Source organism: Adiantum capillus-veneris, chromosome 29, assembly GCF_014529385.1.
Source record: "Adiantum capillus-veneris isolate H3 chromosome 29, ASM1452938v2, whole genome shotgun sequence".
NCBI classification, from domain to species: domain Eukaryota; kingdom Viridiplantae; phylum Streptophyta; class Polypodiopsida; order Polypodiales; family Pteridaceae; genus Adiantum; species Adiantum capillus-veneris.
Genome location: NC_140959.1, coordinates 45,370,644 through 45,395,511, shown reverse-complemented (window position 1 = coordinate 45,395,511; position 24,868 = coordinate 45,370,644). Strand labels below are relative to the sequence as shown.

The 24,868-nt window shown below is 49.9% G+C and overlaps 1 protein-coding gene across 1 annotated transcript in view; it reads right to left on the bottom strand.

The window, feature by feature from the left end:
- The window catches only part of ETFQO (electron-transfer flavoprotein:ubiquinone oxidoreductase), a 138,942-nt gene that overhangs the window by 74,871 nt on the left and 39,203 nt on the right, over positions 1–24,868 (bottom strand). Inside the window, exon 6 of the mRNA XM_086505357.1 lies at positions 66–112. Coding sequence (XP_086361483.1) covers positions 66–112 — 47 coding nt within the window. The remainder of the gene's footprint in view (positions 1–65; positions 113–24,868) is intronic.

Below are 24,868 nucleotides of genomic sequence, written 5' to 3'. Positions count from 1 at the left end.
AAGGGAGGAGTTCAGCAACAAGCTAGAATAATAAGCTCTGAACCCTCTGCATGGAAGAAAATGACCTGTGAGAGAGAACCTCGGCAACCTTCACCAAACAACGTAAGTCGTCCTGCCATTGCAGCTTAACAATCTTAGTTTCCTAAGCGACATGATCTTCATCATATACAGACTCAAGTTTGACCAGCTCACACTCATCATATTTCAAATCTGATAATTCACCCCCTCATATGTTGGCATGAACCATTTACATTAGATTGGATTCAAGGGAAACACACCCAGACACATGCACCCTACCTCTCAGTTTGCAAGAGCCTAGAGGTAAGATCTCGCTCCCTCTCACTGTGCACTTGGCATGTACTTCAAGAAATCTCCTCCTTGACTGTCCCCATATTCAGGCAAAACCCAAAGCCCACTTGTACATCTCTCTCTCTCTCTCTCTCTCTCTCTCTCTCTCTCTCTCTCACCCCATGGGTTTGGACTCTCTCACTGTTTTTAGGGTTTCGTCACCTCTTTTTACTGTTTAAGGATTTCCTCATTGCTTTTTTGTTGTTTTTAGGGTTTCAAAACTATTTTGTTGCTGTTTTTTGGGTTTAGCCACTGTTATTTACTGTTTTTTAGGGTTTCGTCACTATTTCTTGCTGTTTTTAGGGTTTCGAAATTGTTTTTTGTCGTTTTTTTTTTAGGGTTTTGCCACTGTTTTTTAGGGTTTTAAATATGTGTTTTACTGTTTTTTTAGATATCGAAGCTGATTTTCTCTGTTTTTTAGGGTTTCACAAGCGTTTCTTGCTATTTTTCAGAGTTACTTGTATTTATTTAGTTGTTTTAGTATCTCTCTCTCATGGTCTCCCTCCATTGGGCTACCCATTGACCCCTTTCACATGGCCTCCCCAGTGGCTATAGCCCGCCTCCCTCTCAACATGAAGTTCTCGATCACCAACAAGCGGATATCAACAGTTGAAATTGAAGTAAAGGAGTGGAAGAAAGAGATGGAGGCAACCTGTCTTCAAAAGATGGAGGAATGGAAAGAGGAGAAGAAGAACCTATGCGAAAGGATTTCTCGCATCAAAGAGCAAGCGGCTTCACAAGAAGCCACAATCCGAACTCTCCAAGGTGAACTTCTTGCAACAAAAAGTGGGCGGCTCGAAGAAGGAGAAATTCAGCCATCCATGATGGAAGAATTGAATACCATGAGAGAAGAAATACAAAGATGAGGAGAAGTCATGGGCCACGGTCATCTCGCAAAACAAAAGAAAGTAGAGGAGGCCGAAAAATGGATTGAGGTCACCAAGAAAGGGAAAGGTAAGAAAGCTCCTTGTACACCCACTCTTATTAACATGACCCTCGAAGAGGAACAAAGGAGGAGGATGCGGGCTCTACATGTGAGGGTAGCCAGCCTCAAAGACATAAACAATGTGGAAAAAGAGGTCACAATCCTCACATCCATGATGGGGGTGGACAAGCCTTCAAACACAAAGGCATGGAGAGTGGGCAAGAAGAGTGATGGCCTAGGAGAATTTTCAAAAGAGGGAGCTCTCATACTAAGCTTCCCCTCCTTGGAAGAGAAGAAGAAATTCTTGGAAAAAAGGCCTACTCTCAAGAAGACAGGTATTTTCCTCGGTGATGATCTCACTCTCTCACAGCTGCGCATATGAGAGGTAATGCCAGAGATTACGGCGGCAAGGGAGAAGAGAAAGACAGCCTTTTATAGAGATGGTCGGGTGGTGATTGTAAAGGGGCACTCTACATGACCGTGTGAGACCTATGGGACCACACTCAAGATGGCTACTAGGAATTGTAATGGATCTATGGTTGGACGTTGGTGCCTTTGAGGACAGTTTCGGAGACGGGGACATTGTTTTCTTCTCATAGACTCATCAGGCTCTTGGACAGCTTATGCCACATGTGATGGGATACAGATGGGAGACAACCCACAGGGCAGTCTAGATCTGAGCATGGGAGTAGAGGCTCCGGAGGAGAGGTTCAGGAGGAGCAGCAGTGCTATTTAGAAAGGAGTTACAGCCACTACTACATATTGTACGGAGAAATAATCATGCTAGATACATGCGGGTGAGGCTGAGAGCTGACACAAGCTGATTTTTATACATTGCCATATGTTACTTCCCCCCAGTACGTCAATATGTGCTACACCCAGAGGACAGTCGCCTTTCTCTATACTAGATGATGATATATTGGAGTTTTCTAGGGATGGTGATATCATCCTCCTAGGGGACTTCAATGCCCATACGGGAAACTCTCAGACAGTCTTCTACGACACTTTAGATGAGATGCTTAGAGAGCTAGATGGGGGCTTGACAGATGCTCACATGCCAGAGACAAGACAGAGTATGGGAGATACCTCATGGAGATGACAACCACACATGGGTTAGCCATACTTAATGGCTTACACCGATTTCCTAGAGCAACTGGTTTCACATGCTTTCCACACAGACATGGGGCCAGTACAGTAGACTATGTTATGGCACAGCCGAGCGTTATTCCTTGTATTCAGAATTTCATAGTGCGAGCCAGACCAGTGGGCGTAGCAGTGGATCGTGCTCTTTTGGCATTGTACATTTCATTTCAGCATAGTATAGCCCAGACATCAGGAAGGATGTCACATACCCGTTATACATTTACACCAGAGACTGACATAGTTTATACAGAAAATAGTTGGTATGATGAGGAGTGCAGAGAGATAAGAGCCCAGCTCCGGAGAGATCTTCTTTTAGGAGTCATCACTTATAGACAGTCGCAGATTGCTTCCCGGCGTCTTGTACGACGGAAGAAACGAGCTTACTTGGCCCACATGGAGCGAGACTTGTATCAGTTGTTCTCGAGTAGAGACTCGAGAGAGGCATGGCGATTCTTTCATGAGCACTGCCCTCCCCCAGTGATTACTTCTCCTGATGTGTGGAGCCAATATGTGACATCGTTATTTACACTTCTTGGACAGGACCCCCTTCCAGATCCTACAAAGCCATGCCCACCTACCAACACCTTCTTTACCACTGAGATGGTAAAGAGAGCCATTGACAGGATAAGGACCAGCAGGGCATATGATCATGATGGTTTAGTAGCAGAGCACTTTATAAATGCTAGAGATATGCTCGTAGAGATTCTTGTAGTGTTGTTCAATCGTGCCATATGTAGGGGTTACCTGAGACTTGGAGGTTGTCTACTATTGTGCCTATCTTCAAGGAAGGTGATCCTACAGAGCTTGGGAATTACCGCACTATTATGGTTGGGCACACATTGGCACGGTTGTATGCATCCATTCTTGAGCAGCAGTTGAGTAATTGGGTAGAGGGTGAGGGTGTACGGGCAAAGAGCCACGCCGGTTTTAGGAGGGGTTTCTCCACTCTTGATCATATTCTGACACTCAGAGCCATCACTGAGGAGGGCAGGTCACATGGGAGACGGAGTTCTTGTAGCTTTGCGGATTTCCGCAAAGCATTTGACATGGTACCGAGAGCTTGATTGATGCACAAACTGCAAGAGATGGGGGTGCCCATAGTGTTGATTTGGGGAATTATGGCTCGATTTGGCCAGGATGGTTGGAGACGTATGGAGAGGCCCTTAGTATCTATGATCTCTCAACTGATCAGAGCCAAGGCCTCCGTACCCCATGCTATCATTCGAGCAGAGCTAGCTGCCCCTCCTACGGAGATTGAGGCGCTTACTAGATCAGTCTCCTTTGTGCACAACTTGTGGGGTACTACTAGAGACTGATGGTAGTACTCTCTTCAGGGGGACACTTCATGCTGGTATGCACAGATGACATCATGGTTTCAGATGCATGGCCTCACCATGAACAGCAGGCTGCCCCCTTTCCAGTACTCTCTTCAGACACCCTCGATGTCTCTTACACGGGTGGAGATTACTAGACTCAATTCGCCAGGACCTGATCCAGCTGGATACCAGGAGGACATGGATAGAGCCGCCACTGGAGTTGGGCACGAAGATGGCTTTCTATAGAGAGCATCTTCTCCACCTCACAGGAGATGGGTTTGTGATTCGACCCAGCTACATGGACACACATATGTATCATGGTTTGCGGTGTGCCATTCATCAGATACGGACATTCTCACATCAGCTGGAGATTAAGACTGGTAGATTCATAGGAATACCAGCACACAGCTAGCTAGATCCAGAGGTAGAGCTACATTACATGTCATTGCACAATGTACTATGAGATTCGGAACCATTTCCACTGCTTATTCAGAGAGGGTTTCGGTCCTTTCTTTAGGGTCATGCGTTATGAGGATGAGAGATGTCTTGGGCTATATCTACTTGAGTTACACTTTACTGGGGAGAGCTAGAGAGAGACAATCCCAAAGACAGATTATAGATTTCTTTTCACTAGATATGGGACAGCCAGAGGAGCAGCCATCACTGCTGAGCTCGGCCCACACTCATTCGACCACTACCGGCACTCTTGTCGACCAAGCACTGGAGCTACGGAGATTCAGACGGCCATGATTGAAGAGAGGGGCTACACAGCATCGACGAAGACTACAGCAGAGGATTCGAGCCATACTCTCGACATCCAGAGTGCAGACGAGGATGGATTCTAGTAGTAGTAGTATTTTTCTTCTAGTTCTTTTGTACCGAGCCATGGTATCGAATTCACTATTTTGTAACAGATTGGTCTCATAGGTCATTTTGGCCTTTTGAAGATAACATTTCATCTCTCTCTCTCTCTCTCTCTCTCTCTCTCTCTCTCTCTCTCTCTCTCTCTCTCTCTCTCTCTCTCTCTACAAGCGACAACAACGTAAGTTTCAATCAATAAACTTGTTGCACAAAGAAATGATAATGTTTTCACAAACAACCTGATCCTGGGGATTCTTAATTTGAGATCTGACGCTCGCTACAGCTGTACTCCCCTCCCCCTGCTGCGCCATCGCTGCCCCCCGCCCCCGCCTTCCCTTGCGCACGGCAGCCAGCCCGCCCACCCCCTGCTGCGCCCAGCCCGCTAGATGCCCCCTCCCTCCCTCTCGAGCCGCCTTTCAACCCCCCCCCCCCCCCCCCGTACGCTGGCTACCTCTTGAGGCCCCGCACTCCTCCCGCCTTATCCATTCTCCCTCCCCCGCCTTCTTCTCCCCGAAGCATCCTGCACTTGGCTCTGGTAGCACTGTGTCCTTGGACAGGGCTCGACGCGCTCGGCTGCAGAGTCGCTTCACCGCCCGCTTCTTCAACACAGCAGTAGACACAGATGGAGGCTCCAGCTCCGCCACAGAGGGACTCGTCCGGAGCCCCCTCGCCCGACCCCGCTGAGCCCACCATTCGACTTGCTCTTTCGCCGACAGAGCAAGCGAGCCTAGCCGCAGAGGTAGAGCGCTTGCAGACGACTTCTGTCATCTGCAAGATTCTCGGCACCCGACCTAGCAGAGGAGAGCTGCGTGGCCTTCTCCAGGCCCGCCTTCTCGTAGAGGTGGACAAGATCTTGGACGCGCAGATACTCGGACGAGGTTATTATCAGATCAAGTTTGAGACCTCCGAGATGGCGTCCAAGGTCATCGCCATGAGTCCATTGACCATCCGAGCAGCACGAGCCCACTTTCGACAGTGGAGACATGGTTTCGACCCTGCTTCGGATGTTCTAGTAGAGGAGGCAGACATCCCCATCTCCGTCTGCTTTTCGGGTTTGCGGAGGGAGTACTTACCACTGTTGTCCAGGATCGGCTCAGCCATTGGGACTGTCCTGGAGACACCTCGCACGGCAGCCTCAGTAGCTGCCAAGGCGGCTGGCATTCCCTCAGTTCGCGTTTTGGTCAGAGACACTCACACGCTCCCGAAGGTTATTCTTCTACCTCGGGTGAGTGGGGGTTGGTTTAGACAGAGTGGAGTATTCGGGCCTCCCGAACCAGTGCTTCATTTGTCGACAGATGGTCCATCTAGCAAAGGCCTGTCCACGGAGGAGGCCTCGACCTACACCACAGCCTCAGCCCCAGCCAGCAAGGGCTGGACAGCAGACACAGACAGAGACACAGCGCACACATGCAGAGCCACCCTCTGAGCCTGGGGCTCCAGTGGAAGACGGATGGCAGCAGGTCCATGGTCGACGACCCCAGGGGCCACAGCGACAGCCTGGCACTCAGAGTGGTCCTCAGGCGCCTACTCAGCAGCAGTGGGTTCTCACGCGGAACCGGTTTGGTCCTCTTGAGCAGGATGAGGTCCCTGCTCCAACCCCCACCCCAGCTTCACCCTCGACAGCCCCTCCTCCCCCTTCAGAGTTCCCCCGCCCCTTCCTCATCCTCCCCCCCGCCGCCTCTTCCTCTCGCCCCTCTACCTCTACCGCTCCCCCTCGCCCCTCTTCTCCACCGCTCCCCCCTGCTCCTTCTCCCCCCCCCCCCCGCCCGCTTCAGTTCCACAATCGTCCCAGGGGGCAGGGCCTTCTCCGGCTGCTAGGAGATCTCTTGGCAGCGCCTTTGCCACGAGTCGCTTGGCGAGAGAGGGACAGCCTTTCTTGCGGCCCCCTCTACAGGTGGAGACGTCCCCCCTTGCAGATATCCCTCGAGGTCTGACAAGCATTGACATCCGGCGCCGATGGGATTTCTTCGACTACGACTTCACTCGTTTTCTTGGTGACCCCTCAGCAGACCATGAGGCAGCCTGCTTCAGGGTCCATGTTCTGTTCCTTGTAGCTAGGGGGACAGAGGCCTTGGACTCAGCAGTTGGCTTCGCCTTCCCCCTCTGTGGCAGGGACCAGACAGAGTGGACTCTCGACTCAGTGTTGGGATGGTTGCACAAACAAGTCCTAGAGTTCTCTCACCACATGGGAGAACTAGGAGTTACACACTTGCAGCAGACTTTGTGGCCATTGGCCAAGTTTGCGGTGACACCTCCAGATTCAGCAGGATGTAGACACATTGTGGTTTACTTCTTTGTTGATACACAATGCTTGCCATGCTATTTATACATTCATGAGGACTCCTGGACAAAGGAGGTTGCGTTACGTACGGCTCGCTCTGCTTGGGCTTGGGCCAAGCACTCGTTACAGTCACGACTATCTAGAGGACGCTCGGATGCGGATTACTCACCATCTAAGCCAGCCTCGAAGATAGCCCATCTAGCTACTGCGGCAACATCAGTTCTCTCTCGCTCCCCATGAGGATCATCTCATGGAACATGCAGAGACTAGGTGGGCCCCAGTTTCAGCGTCAGCGGGGCCGACTGCATCAGGAGCTTCAGCGCTGCCTTGTGGGAGGAGAGATTGATCTCCTTATGCTTCAGGAGCACCATTTGTGTGAAAGCCGCATTAGACGTTGTGGTCAGCTCTTGTGTGGACGATATGACACTTTTTGGTCAGCTACTTTTGGACCTGGAGGCATCCAGGGTGGGGTATGTATGACTATTGCGGACTCTTTGCAGCAAGCCATTGTGGGCCGAGGGATTATTGTGCCAGGCAGGGCTCAGTGGATTACTATGCAGATTCAGGGTTGCCTAGTGGGCTTCCTGAACATCTATGCGCCCAATGTGGCGAGTGCTCGAGCAGAGTTTTGGTCACAGATAGTTGAGTCTCTGCCGCAGGCAGAACACTGGTGCATAGGAGGGGACTTCAACATGTTGGAGGACCCTTCTGACAGGATTGGTGGTAGCCACGCTACTGTGCATGAAGTTGAGCTGGCAGCTTGGGAGAGGTTTTGTATGACTCTGAGGGTCTCGGATGTTTGGCAGCACTCTCGTTTTGTGAGGCCCCTAGACAGCCTTGCCTTCTCTCGTTCGGACCGCAGAGTGGGAGGAGTGAATCTATCGCGGATAGATCGCTTCTACACTGGTGACCATTTCAGTGACTTGGGAGGGACAGTGGGCATTCTGGCAGGGACTTCCTTCTCGGACCATGCACCAGTGATACTCACAGTGAGACAGACAGGCAGAGGAGTGGGAGCACGATGCTTCGCATCCCAGAGAGGGTCTTGTTGGACTCAGCACTCAGAGAGCGGGTAGAGGCTCTCTGGACAGAGAGCTTGGATAGGCAGGATTCTCCAGCTAACACAGTGGCCTCACGCCTCGCTCAGATTAGCCGTTTTTTTTCTCCAGGAGTCTCTGGCTCGCCGGGCGACAACGAGAGAGGAGGAGCAGCGTCTCAGACAGGGCATTGCTTCGCTACAGAGGATGCAGTAGCACCATCCAGACAGTCCTTGGTTGGAGGAGCAGCTACAGCAAGCTCATCATGAGCTTGTTAGCACAGAGGAGAGGCGACATGAGTTTACTTTCCACCAACAGGCAGCTCAGCGGAACCAAGTGGGTGACAGAGTGATAGGTGCTTTCTTTGAGGCAGTGGGACCTCGGCATTCGCATGCCAAGGTCAGTCAGTTGAGGAGGCCCGACGAGTTAGTTGCTTCTGAGCCCGCGGATATGCGTGCAGTTGCTACTGACTTTTACCGTGAGTTACTGTCTACAGAGCCCTAGTCAAAGCGTCAAGATGCATGCAGGGAGCAGGTTTGGGCACAGATGCCTTGTCTTGTTACTGAGGAGATGCGTTAGAGGCTTGAGCTACCACTTCAGCTTGAGGAGCTGCACACGACTCTTAGGGCCCTCCCTCGTGGTAGCTATCCAGGTGAGGATGGGCTGACTCCCAGCTTCTTCTTGGAGTACTGGGACCTGCTTGGCCCAGATCTCAGTAGTGCTTTTCAGTACATTTTGCACACAGGAGGGATGCCTGACAGCATGAGTGAGGGCCTGATCTACCTCATTCCCAAGGAGGGTGGCTCCTTGGATGAGATTCGATAGTGGCGCCCCATCACCATCCTCAACTCACCCTACAAAATTCTTGCCAAGGCTCTGAGTTTGAGGATTCAGCCACTTCTAGAGAGCCTTATACATGGGACTCAGACAGGTTTTGTGAAGGAACGCAGTATCCTTGACAACATCTTTACTTTTTGGGAGGCTTCTGCCCTGGCACGGCTCCGTGGTGAGGACCTAGTGATTCTTCTTCTCAATTTTGAGAAGGCATACGACAGAGTTGACTGGGACTTTCTAGAGGGCACTCTACGCAGGATGGGCTTCTCAGATGCTTGGATCAGAGGGGTGTTAGCTTTGTACAGACAAGCTCACAGTCAGGTACTTTTGGCAGGAGGTAGAGGGGAACGATTCATGCTCACACGATCGGTCAGACAGGGCTGTCCTCTTGCCCCCTTCCTCTTTCTGTTCTATGCGGAGGCGATGAGCAGGTTTTTGGTGTCGCAGTAGGTAGGTCTACAGGGCTTAGCACTCCCTATTCGGGGGATGAGCTTCTGGACGCTGAGTTTGCCGACGACTCAGTCTTGTACTTAGATGGCCAGGAGGCCAACCTTCACAAGTGTGAGCAAGCTCTGGAGACCTTCTGCTGTGCATCGGGCGCACTGATCAACTGGAGAAAGACAGTGGCTTTCTCGGTTGGTAGTGCTCCTGTACCCGATTGGATGCCAGGAGAGAGTTTTAGGTGGATTCCCCCAGGGACTGCAGTTCGGTACTTGGATACCTACGGTAGCCCCTTGTCTAAAACCCCATGGTTAATCTTCAGAGAGGCCACTTGGTTGGTAGTCGGCCTCATGTTTCCTGGGGTCCCATGGCAGCAGGTCCAACGCGCTCTTTAGGTGACTGGTTAGAGTTCACAGGCTTGTTCAGAGGAGGTGCAGGGTTTCCAGCGACAGGGCATGAGAGGGGTGCAGAGCATGTGCCAAGACATCTCAGAGGCAGTTCTAGCTAAGTGGCTCATGCCTCTCGAGCCATTAGCACCCAGGTGGATGGGAGCCTTCACGCAACTGGAGGTTCTCATCTCCGTCAAGGCCTGCTCAGAGACTGTTCCATCCCTTTTCTTCGAGCTTCAGGGAGAGGGACGCCTACAACAAGTTGCAGTAGAGGCCCCACAGGTGGCAGAGTGCTCTTTTCAAAGGATCCGAGTAGTGGGCATCTATGGGAGGACGTGTCATAGATCCTGACCCAGCAGCTCTTGAGACTGGACACTGGAGGCTGTGGGCTTGGGAGTGTTGTCCACTAGTACGAGTTCAGTGGGATCCTGGTGAGTGGCTTTGGAGCGACCCCTTCTCTTCTGCAGACCACCCAGGAGTCCCTTTCTTTCAGTACCTTGTTCGACTGGGACGTCATATACTAGCAGCACAGAGAGAGGCCCGCCCTGCTGCAGCACCTCATTGGCAGGAGGAGGGTCTCACAACTGAGTTCTTGGCAACCTTCTGGGAGAGGTTGTGGGACTCCAGACAGTCGAGGCGAGTCACCTTGTTTCAACGGCTGGTCGCACACAGAGCTACAGCAGTTGGGAGCTGGCTAGTGCACAGTGGTCTCTCGGCTGCATGTGCAGCTTGTGACCATCTTGTGGAGAGTCAGCGTCACTGTCTTTGGGACTATCCCTCGGCCCAGTAGGTGTGGCTACGAGTTCTTCGGCTGATGCCTGCTCTCTCCACGGCTCGACAGTACACTTGGGGAGCAGCGGCTTGGTCCACCCTCATAGGCCCGGCACTTCAATTTGATCTATCATCCACCAACATGATGATAGTGATGCAAGAGGGGCGACCTACTCTCCAGCCTGCTACAGAGCTTACTCCACAGGAGTGGTGCAGTGAGAGAGAGGAGTGTTGGGAGCTCATGAGTGGCCTGACACTCTAGTTCATCTGGCGGGCCCGTTGCTTCCGCATCTTTGAGGCTCGCCCTGTGCCACCAGCAGAGACTGTTCGCGATTTTTGGCTAGAGCTGATCCATACTCTCAAAGGACAGCTTGAGGGACTACAGGGCAGCTCCGACCGCGTGCGGGAACGCAGAGAGGCTTTCCTTCGACTCTGGCGTTCTGGGCCTTTTTACACCATGGTCCAAGGAGTACTCCGATGGCATTACCGACCACCTATGTGGCTTTTCCCTCCTCCCATTTCTTGATTTAGCCCCATTGTACATATGCTGGTTTTTTCATTGGGAGAGTCTCCCATCATGGTTGTTTAGCCCTCTCTTGAAGAGGTGGTTGTAGCCCTATGGGCAGTTTCAGTAACTAATAGAAGGATCTTTTTCTCGGAAAAAAAAAAAGTTTCAATCAATAGTTCAAGGCAATGCACAGAGAGTTGGGCAAGGCCGCCTTACGACAGTGCAGTGGGGGGGTTTGTGTGTTGTCAAAGGCAACACATAGCAGTAGGTCGTCACTCTCTCTCTCTCTCTTCACAGGCCTAGGCGATCCCATCGCAACGAATTGTTCGGGTGCTTGGGGATGGACCAACCAATCGATGTCGGGGATGACAGCATTTATGAAACCCCGCCTAAACTGAAAGCGACATTTAGGCGGAGGTTTCAAGAGAGCAGAGAAACTGTCTAGAGTCAAAGATGACTTAATGTATGAGAAGGTACAGGTGATCATTAAGGCAGAGCTGAGCCTCTTGAGGGGTGACATTCAGGCGGAGGTTTCTAGAGAGCACACTATCGCCAGGTTCGGTGAGAGCAACCGATTTAGTGTAGCACACATACCATGGATAGCATCCCATACTCGCTACACCTTTGCACGGGAGACGGACTCTGTCTACATAGATGGGATTTAAAGATGCCTGTGTACCGAGGAGCCAGGGCGACCTCTAGAAGAGCTTACTACTATACTGACACAGACATTGCATGATGCAGCAGCAGAGGCATACCCACACACCCAGCTTGAGCAAAGACGACGTTCTGGGAGCATGCCCCAGAACAGTTGGTACGATGAGTGTCGCTAGACGAGAGCTAGGCTTCAGAGGGAGGTACTTTTGGGGGACATCAATCATAGATATATCATGATTGGACACACATTGGCACGGCTGTACCCATCCATTCTTGAGCAACAGCTAAGTAGATGGGCAGAGAGGGAGGGTATACAAGTAACCCGGCAGGCAAGGTTCAAGAGAGGTTTTTCTACTCTTGACCACATTCTGACACTTGGAGCCATTATTGAGGTGGGAAAATCACATGGGAGACGGATCTATTGTAGCTTTGTGGACTTCCGCAAAGCATTCGACACAGTGCCTAGAGCTAGATTGATGTGCAAACTACAGGAGATGGGAGTACCGACAGAGCTGATTTGGGGGATCATGGAATTATACAGGTCAATAGTGGGGCATGTACGCACTCCAGAGGGGTTATCTACATTAGTTCACTCCACTATCGGAGTGAAGCAGGGCTGCCCGCTCTCCCCTACTCTATTTGGTATGTATGTAGATGAGGTTTTTGACTATATTGAGAGAAATGAAATGAAATGAAATGTTATATTAACGTCTTCAAAAGGCCAGAATGACCTATGAGACCAAACTGATACAAAAGTGGTAATCTGTTACAATGTCTGGGTACCTTAGTACTAAAGTACTAAGTGTGAAAAGTGTGAAAGTGTGAAAATAAATGTGAAAAACTAAATACAAAGTATTAAATAAACTTCTTAGGAGCATTCTGGGTGTCTAGCTAGAATGCTTCTAATCCTTTGTTGTAGTCTCCTCCGATGAAGTGTGCTTCTGCATCTCGGTTGTGGTCGTCTCGATTTCCTAAGCTCAATCGCCTTGTCAATGAGGGTGCCTTTGGTATGAAAGTGGGTACTCCTTTGTGCTGGCTGCTGGCCTCTTGCTTCTCCTTCCACTCCTGCTTCTCTCGATCCGAAGAAATCTGTGATCTGCCTTTGAGGCTGTAGTGCTCTTTGTCTTCTCATTAGATTATCTCTGTGCCGATGTAGTTCCAATAGGTACGAGCCTAAGCATCTTTGATCTTGGTATTGCATGACTCTATCTAGAGGTCCAAAGCCTTCTTTAAATAGGCAATGGAAACGCCCACGTATCTCATAGTATACGGTGCAATGGCATATGTAGAGAGGGTGATAGAGGTGCACAGCTGGCAGGGACATAGATTCCACTATTGTTATATGCTGATGATATTGCGTTGATCTCCGACTCTCCAGAGGGGATGCAACGTCACTTGGATGCTTTGCATAGGTTGCCCACGAAAGCGGTTTCTCTCTCAAGTTTGATAAAACTGTTAGATTACACCACTCTGCTGCTTCACAAGTCTAGGGAACACTTGTACGGCTAGTATGTCTCCAGGCTGGCCACCCATTGTCTAGGTTGTACCTGGTCCGACCGCCCGAGTTTGGGGCCGGCCGCCCACTTTGTCCGGGCGCCCTCATATATTTCCATATAACATTTTTCTGTTGGGTCGTCGGGATTTTTATCAGGCCTTGCCCTACCTCCCCTTGGGCACCTATTTATAGGTCCAAGCGGGTACGCATCTCCGCATCAAGCTTTCTACCCAAGGGATCAGCAACAGCCAGCGTTTCTGTAAAAGGAGCACAGATCTGCCAACATTTTTGCATGCACCAGGCAAGCGATGAAAATCTGTGTTTTTCAGTCGCGGGGTAACCTCCTCAACTTGCGTATTTGCATTTACACCTGGAGTTTTTGATCAAGGATGCCAGAGCTACCTACACTCGTATATGGCCAGGACACTGTGGAGTACACAAATGAATATACATATCTGGGGGTGGTATTCACGGGACCGAGGTTTACCCTGAGGAGAGCAGCAGAGACTAGACTATCCAGAGCCTATACGGCATTAGGAGGGCTAGAGAGGATGTGTTCGCAGGTTCAGTTTCAAGAACCACGAACAAAACTATGGCTCTTTGATACTTTGGTTGCTTCCGCTATGCTTTATGGGGTCCAAGTTTGGGGACCATCTGTCAATCATGACAGTTAGAGGAACATGGAGAGACCCTTGGTATTTTTGATATCCCGGATGATTAGAGCCAAGGCCTCGGTACCACATGCGATTATTCGAGCGGAGGTAGCCGCCCCTCCTATAGAGATTGAGGCTCTTACCAGATCAGTGTCCTTTATGCACAGTCTATGGGATACACATACAAGCAGATATACTAGACTGGCTCTTGAGTCCTCTAGACAGTTAGCGATGCAGGGAGATGCATCATGTTGGTATGCACAGATGACCTCATGGTTTCAGAGGCATGGTCTCAGCATGGATAGATTGCCTCCCTTTCAGTATTCCCTGGATGCACCCTCCCTGCCAGTCACACGGACGGAGATCACTAGACTCATTCGTCAGGATCTTATACAGTTGGACACCAGGAGGACATGGGTAGAGCCGATACAGGAGTTGGGCACGACGATGGCTTTCTACAAAGAGCACCTTCTCCAACTTTCAAGGGATGGGTTTGTGACTCGTCCGAACTACATGGACTCTCATTTATCTCATGGTCTGCGATGTGCTATTGGTCAGATTCGCACATCCTCACACCAGCTGGAGATTGAGACGGGTAGATTCAGAGGGATACCACCAGAGGCTAGGATATGTCAACTATGCGGTAGAGAGCCAGAGACAGAGCTACACTACATATGCCACTGCACTGTGTATTATGAGATACGAGGGCGCTTCCATTGCTTATTCAGGGAGGGTTTTGGACCCCTAGATAGAGTCATGAGGTATCAGGACCAGAGATGCCTTGGCTTATATCATATATTTCCATATATCATTTTCCTATTGGGTCGTGGGGATTTTTATCAGGCGTTGCCCTACCTCCCTTGGGCACCTATTTATAGGGCTAGGGGGGTACCCACTTCCACATCTCACAGAGATCATACTGATTGTACTGAGGGTCTTCTGCTCATGGTAGTCATGGGGTACTGATCGCCCCCTCTTCACCATATCCAATGTTGTGGTCTACTCTCTCTCTCTCTCTCTCTCTCTCTCTCTCTCTCTCTCTCTCTCTCTCTCTCTCTCTCTCTCTCTCTCTCTCTCTCTCTCTCTCTCTCTCTCTCTCTCTCTCTCGCACACGTGCACGTGCACTCTCACAAAAACCAAGTGGACAAGGAGATAGCACCCGCATTCACATGTGGCCATGAGACGGTGGAGTAGACAGATGTTTACACCTACCTTGGGGTGGTCTTCAGTGGACCAGCATTTTCATTGAGGAGAGCAGCAGAGACTAGACTGACTAGAGCATATCCAGCATTGGGTATATTGGAGAGAATGTGTTCACTGATTCAATTTCAGGAGCCTCGGACAAAGCTCTGGCTTTTTGACTCTTTGGTGGCTTCCACATTGCTCTATGGAGTTCAAATATGGGGGCCTTTATTGGACCATCAGGGGAGGTCGGGTCGCACTGATGGATGGGGAGACATGGAGAAGCCTCTGGTCTCTATGATCTCGCAGCTTATTAGAGCCAAGGCTTCAGTATCAAATGGCATTATTCGAGCAGAGGTAGCTGCCCCCCCACTAGTGGTTGAGGCGCTTACTAGGTCAGTCTCCTTTATACACCGCTTGTGGGACCTCCAAAGAGACAAATATGCTTGCCTAGCACTTGAGTCCTCTATACATTTAGCTATGCAGGGAGGTACCGCATGCTGTTATGGGGAGATGACATCATAATTTCAGATACATGGGTTCAGCATGGACAGATTGCCCCCCTTCCAGAACTCATTGGATGCACCCTCTCTAACTCTTACACAGTCCGAGATCACCAGGCTCATCCGCCAGGACCCGACTCCAGGAGGACTTGGATACAGTCGGCACAGGAGTTGGGCACAAAGATGGCTTTCTATAGAGAGCATCTTCTCCAGTTTACTGAGGATGGTTTGGTGACGAGGCCCACATACATAGACACCCACTTATCTCATGGGATACGATGTGCTATTGGCCAAATACGCACATCTTCACACCAACTTCGGATCGAGACTGGTAGATATAGCGGAGTACCAGCATAGGCCAGGACATGTCCCCTATGTCAAATGGAGCCTAAGATAGAGTTGCACTACACATGCCACTGCCCAATTTACTATGAGATACGAGGCCTTTTTCATTGCCTGTTCAAAGAGGGCTTTGGACCACTCTCTAGAGTCATGGGGTATGAGGACCAGAGATGCCTAGGACTGTTTTTGCTCGAGTTGCACAGACACAGAGAGAGCCTGATGAGAGGAGAGTCTAGCCAGTCTAAGAGATGGATCACAGACTTCTTTAGAGCAGACATTGAGCAGCCGGAGGAGCAGCTACCACAACAGAGCTCACATCCTCCTCACACCAGAGGCACGCTGATTGATCGAGCGACCGAGCTAAGGAGATACAGACGCCCACAACTGCAGAGGACTACAGAGCATCGGCAGAGGCCGCATCAAAAGATTCGGATCACTTTGGCCCGACATGCACGACGCCCGGTCAGACTACTGACCATGAAGGAGATCGATGAGATCCGCCGCCTATTGATGATGGATCTCCTGTGATTGAGCTCTTTTGAGGATTGTAAACCTCCTCATCTTGTACCAGCCTTTGTATCAGCTCTTACCCATTATATCCCCACACACACACCCACATTGTGTTGTAATAGCCCTCAGTCACTACTTTCACCCCCCTACTCATATCCTACACAGTCCCAGCTAGCTACTTAGTTCACATCTAGCAATTTAGGATTCTATAGTACCCCTTTTTCAATACCTTTTTATTTTTGGTACTCAGACATTGTATCAGATTCATTGCGTTGTAACTTTTTGGTCTCAAAGGTCATTTTGGCCTTTTGAAGACGTTAATATAACATTTCATTTCATTCATCTCTCTCTCTCTCTCTCTCTCTCTCTCAGGATAGTTTCCTACGACGTAAAAATTCTTCTCTCTTCTTCTCTCTCTCTCAGAAAACACTTCAAAAAAAACTCTCTTAGAGACCACTTCTAAAAACATGTCACCCATGCTATCCGCAAAAGAAGCAGGGAGAACCATCAAGGAGTTAAGAGCAGCCCACGGAATCGAAGCACAGTGCATGGTTTACACCTAACAAAAGCCAGCTTGGTACATTGGTAGCTGAGGTGAAAACAACTTCCCTAGGCGTGGAGAACCAATACAAGAACGCTTTGAAAAAAGGCTCTCCTTGGCGGGCTGCCCTCTTTGGCCTTCTTCTCCACAAGCCTGGCATGATTAATTCCTCCTCAGCTTCTTCACTCTCAAGAAGATTGCAAGTGGCTCCAAGGCAGAACCAAAGACCCCGCGGCCCAGCCCCACATTGTAACACTCTGGTCTCATAGGTTATTTTGGCCTTTTGAAGACGTTAATATAACATTTCATCTCTCTCTCTCTCTCTCTCTCTCTCTCTCTCTCTCTCTCTCTCTCTCTCTCTCTCTCTCTCTCTCTCTCTCTCTCTCTCTCTCTCTGTGTGTGTGTGCGCAGCGGGTGAACGTGCTAAGGGATACAGGTCGCCCGAAGGGACTGTTCTTGCAAGCACAGCAAGGAGCTGCGCTGGCCGCGAGCTATCCTTTAGAGGGGGGCGCGCGCTGTACAATCGGCAGCTGAGACAGGTTGCCCTGCGGGGCTGTTATTGAACCCAGAGCAGGGTGTTGTGCTGCCAGCAGGTATTCCATTAAAGTGGGCTACCTTACTAGTCACAGCAGGTCAGAGGGGTAGTAGGAGGCCTGTCCCCTGTTTTGTATCGGTGCCTGTAATAGGCTGTGGCTCAAGGAATTCAGGTGGGGGCATCAAGACTGGTTCACACAAGGAACTCAGGCAATTCGCTTACTGCTCGCCGCGAACCGACCCTGCAGGGGGCCGCATGCTGTTTTTGCTGCACAGGCTGCGAGCCTTCCCTTGGCGGAGGCTGCGTGCTGATGCCCGCAGTGGGCTGAGGTTGTGTATTTACCCGCATCGGGTTGTCAGTGTTCCATTGCAGCCTGGTCTCTCAGCTGTGTGTTTAGTGTGGCCATCTTGTGATGGAGGTCATGAGCACAAATCCAGCACTTCCCGAGAGCTCTAGCCCCTCCCCCTTGAGTGGTTTGCATGCAATGGCATCACCAGCAATGAAGAAATCAACTTTTATGGCTACCAGCAAGAGGTTAGCAAACATGGAAAAGGAGATGAAGGCGTACAAGACAGAGATGGAGGAGTGGAAGATGGAGAAGGCGGTCTTTCTTCAGTGGAAAATCAGCGAGGCCGAGCTTCGAACTGTGGAGAAAATGGAACGTCGGGCCGAAATTGAAGACCTCAAGAATCAGATTTCAGCCCTCAAGAGAGACCTAGCCGAGGCAAGAGCCAATGGTGGACTAGAAGAGGGACAAATCCAACCCTCAATAATAGAAGAACTTAAGGTAATCAAAGAGCAAATGCAAGCCATTAAGGAAGAGGAGAAACAACAGGAAGCAAAAACGTCTTCATGGACAGATATGATTACCAAAACCTCATAAGAAAGTGGAGGAAGCGGAGAAGTGGATTTCGGTCGCAAAGAAGGGCAAAGACAAGGAGGTATCAATCCCCACTCCCACCATCATCAACATGACACTTGAGGAGGAACAACAAAGACGTATGAGGGCCTTGCATGTAAGGGTTACCGGCCTCAACGATCGGGACAAAATTGATGAGGAAGTACAGGAGCTCATGCTACTAATGGGGATGCAAAAAGCAACACACACAAGAGCATGGAGGGTTGGTAAGAAAAGTGGAGGTACAGGGGAAACATCGAGAGGAAGAGCTATCATACTGCGCTTCCCCTCTATTGAGGAGGAGGACTTTTTGAAGGAGGCCCACTCTCAAAAAGACTGGTATCTTCCTTGGTGACGATCTCACCCTCTCACAGCTTGCCCACATGCAGGAAGTCATGCCAGAGATTAGGGTCGCAAGAGAAAAGGGGAAGACAACTTTTTACAAAGAAGGAAGAGTGGTCATTATGGAGAGACGCCTTGCATGACAGTGCGAGACCTATGGGACCACACTCAGGATGGCGGTTTGGAACTATATGGTTCATATAGACTTGATGTGGGGGCCTTTGAGGACAGCTTCAGAGACAGAGACATTGTTTTCTAATCTGAGACTCATCAGGCCCCAGGACAATTGATGCCGCATATATTAGGATACAGATGGGAGACAGCTTGCTGGACATGCACCAGATCTGAGCATGGGACTAGAGGATCACGAGGTGTAGCAGTTCTTTTCAGAGAGGAGCTCCAACCACTACTGCACATGATTCGGAGAGATGATTAGGCCAGATACATGTGGCTGAGGCTGAGAGCAGAGACTGGACGTTTCTTGTACATCGCCATATGCTATTTTCCTCCCAGCACTTCAGTATATGCTTCACCCAGAGGACAGTCTCCTTACTCTGTACTTTGATGATGATATTTGGGAGTTCTCCAGGGATGGAGACATCATACTATTGGGGGATTTCAATGCCCGTACAGGCAATTCACAGACGGTTTTCTATGAAACCTCAGAGGAGATGCTCAGAGAGCTAGAGCCAGAGGAGATGGGGCTTGAGAGATGCCCACACGACAGAGAGCATACAGAGTATGGGAGATACCTTAGGGAGATGATGACTACTCACAGTTTAGCCATACTAAACGGCTTACCGACCTTCCCATCATCTACCGGTTTTCCTTGTTTTCCACACAGACATGGGGCCAGTACTGTAGACTATGTTCTGACACATCCGAGCTCTCTCTCTCACGTTCAGGATTTTACAGTGGGGCCCAGCCCTGTTGGAATAGCAGTAGATCATGCAATTTTGACATTATCAGTCTCCTTTGAGTACAATACATCTCAGGCCTCACGGGGTGGTAGACATCCACGTTATACTTTTTCACCAAAGACCGACTCAGTCTATGCAGAAGAGATATGTAGACTTTTATGTACATCAGAACCAATATACACAATGGAGGAGATCACATCTATGCTGATAGTGACATTACATGGGGCAGCGATAGAGGCATACCCACACACTCAGCCTGGTCAGAGACGTCGTTCTGGGCACATGCCTCAGGACAGCCGGTATGATGAGGAGTGTCGACAGAGGAGAGCTCAGATCCAACGGGAGCTTGCATTGGGAGTGATCACCTATAGACAGCCTCGTATTGCTACACGACGACTAGTACGACGGAAGAAGCGAGCTTTCTTGGTCCAGATGGAGCAGGATTTATATCAGCTCTTCCTCAGTAGAGATTCAGGAGAGGCTTGGAGAGGCTTGGCGTCTACTCCATGAGCAGTCTCCTCCACCAGTGATTACATCTACGGAGATATGGGGGCAGTATGCAACATCATTATACACTGTACCTGGACAGCCACCACTACCAGATCCACCACAGCCATGCCCGGCTACGAGCACCTTCTTTACCACTAAGGTGGTAAAGGAGGCCATTGACAGGATGAAGACCAGACGGGCAAAGGATCATGAGGGTTTGGTAGCAGAGCACATTATACATGCTGGGGACTTGTTGGCAGAGATGCTTGCACAGTTGTTCAACCGTGTCATGTGTGAGGGCTTTCCTGAGTCTTGGAGATTGTCTACTATTGTACCTATCTTCAAGACATTGAGACCCCACAGTGCCGGGGAATTACTGTACTATCATGGTAGGACACACATTGGCATGGTTGTATGCATCCATCCTTGAGCATAGGCTGAGCAGTTGGGCAGAGATTATGGGCATACGGGCACCTGGACAGGCTGGTTTCAGGAGGGGTTTCTCCACACTGGATCATGTCTTTACACTCAGAGCTATCATTGAGGAGGGTCGAGCACATGGAAGACGGATATATTGCAGCTTTGTGGACTTCCACAAAGCTTTTGACACAGTATCGAGGGCCAGATTGATGCGCAGACTTATGGAATTGGGGGTACCCACAGAACTGATATGGGGGATTATGGCATTGTACAATTCAGTTATGGGTCATGTACGCACACCAAAGGGGATATCTGACATAGTTCACTCCACTATCGGAGTGAAACAAGGATGCCCATTGTCCTCTTTTTTGTTTGGTATGTATGTTGATGAGGTCTCTAATTATATTGACAGAGGAGGAGATAGAGGTGCTCAGCTTGCAGGGACATGGATCCCTCTTTTATTGTATGCTGACAATATCGTGTTGATATCAGACTCACCAAAGGGTATACAGAGACATTTGGACGCATTGCATAGTTTTGCAGGGGATAGTGGATTGTCTGTCAACCTTGGTAAAACCAAGGTCATGGTATTTAATACCACGCCACAGTGGGTCAAGAGATCAGCACCTATTCACATATGGTCAGCACAGTATGGAGTACACTGATGCATACACATATCTTGGGGTGGTCTTTAGTGGACCGAGGTTCACACTGAAAGTGGCAGCAGACACTAGATTGACTAGTGCCTATGCTGCCCTAGGCAGTTTAGAGAGGATTGTTCGCAGGTTCAGTTCCAGGAACCTCGAACAAAGCTCTGGCTCTTCGACACTTTGGTCGCTTCAGTTATGCACTACGGGGTTCAGGTTTGGGGACCATCTGTTCGCAGTGCTGGATGGAATAATATGGAGAGGCCCTTGGTATGTATGATTTCTAGGCTGATTAGAGCCAAGACCTCAGTCCCACATGACATCATACGAGCGGAGCTGGCTGCCCCACCTATGGAGATTGAGGCACTTACCTGATCAATATCATTTGTACACAGCTTGTGGGACACCACCAGGGATAGATATGCTAGGCTTGCTCTTGAGTTATCCAGACAGCTGGCATTACAAGGAGATACATCATGTTGGTATGCACACATGAGCTCATGGTTTCAGAGGCATGGTTTCAGCATGGACAGGCTGCCCCCTTTCCAATATTCTCTTGATGCACCATCTTTGGATCTTACACGGATGGAGATTAATAGACTCATTCGGTAGGATCTTATCCAGCTTGATACCAAGAGGACATGGATAGAGCCATCACGGGAGTTGGGTACGAAGAGAGCTTTCTATGGAGAGCATCTTCTCCAACTCACGACAGACGGTTTTGTCACACGGCCCAGCTACATGGACACACATCTATCTCATAGGTTACGATGTGCCATAGGCCAGATACGCACATCTTCACACCAGCTTGGGATTGAGACAGGTAGATTCAGAGGCATACCAGCAGACAGGAGGATATGTCAGTTATGCCATGCAGAACCAGAGACAGAGTTTCACTTCATATGTCACTGCACAGTCTACTATGAGATTCGGAGACGCTTTCACTGTTTATTCAGAGATGGTTTTGACTCGTTAGATAGAGTCATGAGATATCAAAATCAAAAATGTCTCGGATTATTTCTACTTGAGAAACAGAGACATAGAGACTCTCTATTGAGAGGACATAGACAGAGACAGTCCCAGAGACGCATCTCAGATTTCTTCAGTCCGAGTACCACAGAGACAGAGGGGCCACCACCACCACAGAGCTCGGTTCCCACCCACACACACCAATGGTACTCTCTTTGACCAAGCTTTACAGTTGGGGAGATAGAGACGACAACGACTGAGGAGGGGAGCACCGATGGAAATTGCGACAGAGGATTCACAGGATTCTAGCGCCTATGTATCACATATTACATCCTCATTATGGGACTGGATGGAGCTAGCTAGTTTGCATTGCATTCTTGTACCCCCCTACGCATATATTTCACATAACCTTAGTGTTAGTGCTCCATCTCCCACCCCACTCCACTCATCACTCCTATCCTACTAGTTCAATCCTATTTTATTTTATTTCATGTTATATTTTGTCCTTTTTCTGGTCACCTAGAGGGCATTGACAGTTGTACATCGATTTTGTCTCATAGGTCGAGTTCGGCCTCTAGTAGACGTTAATAAAGCTCTCTCTCTCTCTCTCTCTCTCTCTCTCTCTCTCTCTCTCTCTCTCTCTCTCTCTCTCTCTCTCTCTCTCTCTCTCTCTCTCTCTCTCTCTCTCTCTCTCTCTGTGTGTGTGTGGACGAGGGCGAGCAATTGGACGAGGGCGAGGGCGAGGGCGAGCAGCCTGAGGCGAGGGCGAGCAGCTGGACGAAGGCGAGGGCGAGCAGCCTGAGGCGAGGGCGGGCAGCTGGACGAGGGCGAGGGCGAGGGCGAGCAGCCTGAGGCGAGCAGCTGGACCAGGGCGAGCAGACTGAGGAGGGCGAGCATTTTGTGGCGAGCAGGCTGACGAGGACGAGATGTCTGAGGGGAGGAGGCTGAGGTGAAGGCGAGCAGGCTGAGTCAAACCCTCTCGCGCTGCCTTGCTGGACGAAGGACGAGCTCGTCGAGCTCTCTCTCTGCTGGACGAGGGACGAGGGCGAGCTGCTGGTCGAAGGCGGGGCGAGCTGCTGGACCTGGTCGAGGGCGAGCAGGTGGACCTGGTCGAGCTGCTGGTCCTGTGTCAAGGGGGCGAGCAGCTTGCCAAGGGCGAGGACAAGGGCCTAACCTCTGAAGGACGAGGGCGAGCTGTGCCAAGGGCGAGAGCTAGCTGCCTACCAAGGAAGAGGGCTAGAAGAGCCAAGGGCGACCAAACGAGACCAGTGCCAGGGCAAGGACGAGAGCAGTCAAGTCAGCCAGGACGAGGGCTAGGACTTGGTGACCAGGGCAAGGCCAACCAAGGCGGAGGCCAGACCTCAGCTGGTGAGGGCCTTGACTCAGTGCTCGCTTTGTTCTTCTCTCTCGGATGGACCAACCAATCGAGGATGGTGATGCAAGTGGCTTCACTACGCCACAAAAAATGAAAGCGACATTCAAGCGGAGGAACAGAGATAGCATACTCTCGCCAAGCTCATTGCGGGCAGGGAAAACCGTCAGAATCCAAGATGATTTAATGATGGAGAGGGTTCAAGTGATGATTAAATCTGAGCTCAGAGATGACATCAGGAAAGAGATGTACGCAAACGCAGAGAGTTATAAGAATTCTATGTATGCAGATATGAGGAAAGAATTCGATAAAGCGATGCTTGGTAAGCATGATGAGATGTATCTATCTGTGAAAGGCGAGATGCAGGCTCTAATGCGGGCAGAAGTGAATGTAATGGAATGTATTATGCAGAAAAATTTAGATGAGGCAATTGCAAGCTTTGAATCTTGGAAAACCAATGTGGAAAAGTGCATGAAGGAAAAAGATGCAGTGATTGAAGAGCTTAAAGGGGAACTTGCAGCGTGCAAAATTATGCCCAAAACGGAAGGGGGAAATCAGCCCTCGATGTTAAAGGAGCTCGAAGATATTAAGGAGCAGGTGAAAACTCTGCGCGAAGGGGAAGAACTAAACTCGAAAGAGGCTTCCTCATGGGCGGAGCGCCTTTCTAAAACACAGGATAAAGTTGACGAAGCAAAAAAATGGATTGAAGGTGCAAAGAAAGGAAAGGCCCGGATGCCAGAAGCCGCACAGACTTCTACTATCATCAATATGACCATTGAGGAGGAACGGAAGAGGAGGACTAGAGCCCTCCATGTGCATATTACTGGTATCAAAGACACCGAAAATATAGAAGACGAAGTGAAGGAACTCTTGCAGCGCATGGGCATCCCGGAACCTATGCACACAGGTGCTTGGAGAGTAGGAAAGAAGGGAGTGGATGAGAAGGGAAACGTCAAAGAGAAAGCACTTATTTTGCGTTTCCCGACTTTGGAAACAAGGAAGGAATTCCTGAAGAAGAGACCAGCACTTAAGAAAACTGGAATATTTATGGGGGATGACCTTACTTTAGCACAAATAGCACATATGCAAGAGTTGATGCCAAAGATCAAGGCAGCAAGGGAGAAGGGAAAAATTGCCTTTTACAGAGGAGGGAAAGTAGTGGTTTTGGAAAAACGCACAGCATGACGGTGCGAGACATATGGGACCACACTCCGGATGGCGGCATGGAATTGTAATGGATCATATAGGCTGGATGTGGGTGGGTGCCTTTGAAGATAGCTTCAGAGATAGAGACATTGTCTTTTACTCGGAGACACATCAAAAATCTGGACAGTTGATGCCAAGTGTGACTGGCTATTTATGGGAGACCGCTTGTCGGCCAGACGCTAGATCCCAGCATGGAAGTCGAGGTTCAGGAGGGGTAGTAGTCTTATTCAAGGAAGAGTTGCAGCCGCTATTACAGATTGTCCGGAGAGATGACCCGGTGAGATACATGTGGGTGAGACTGAGAGCTGAGACAGGCAGATTCTTATACATTGC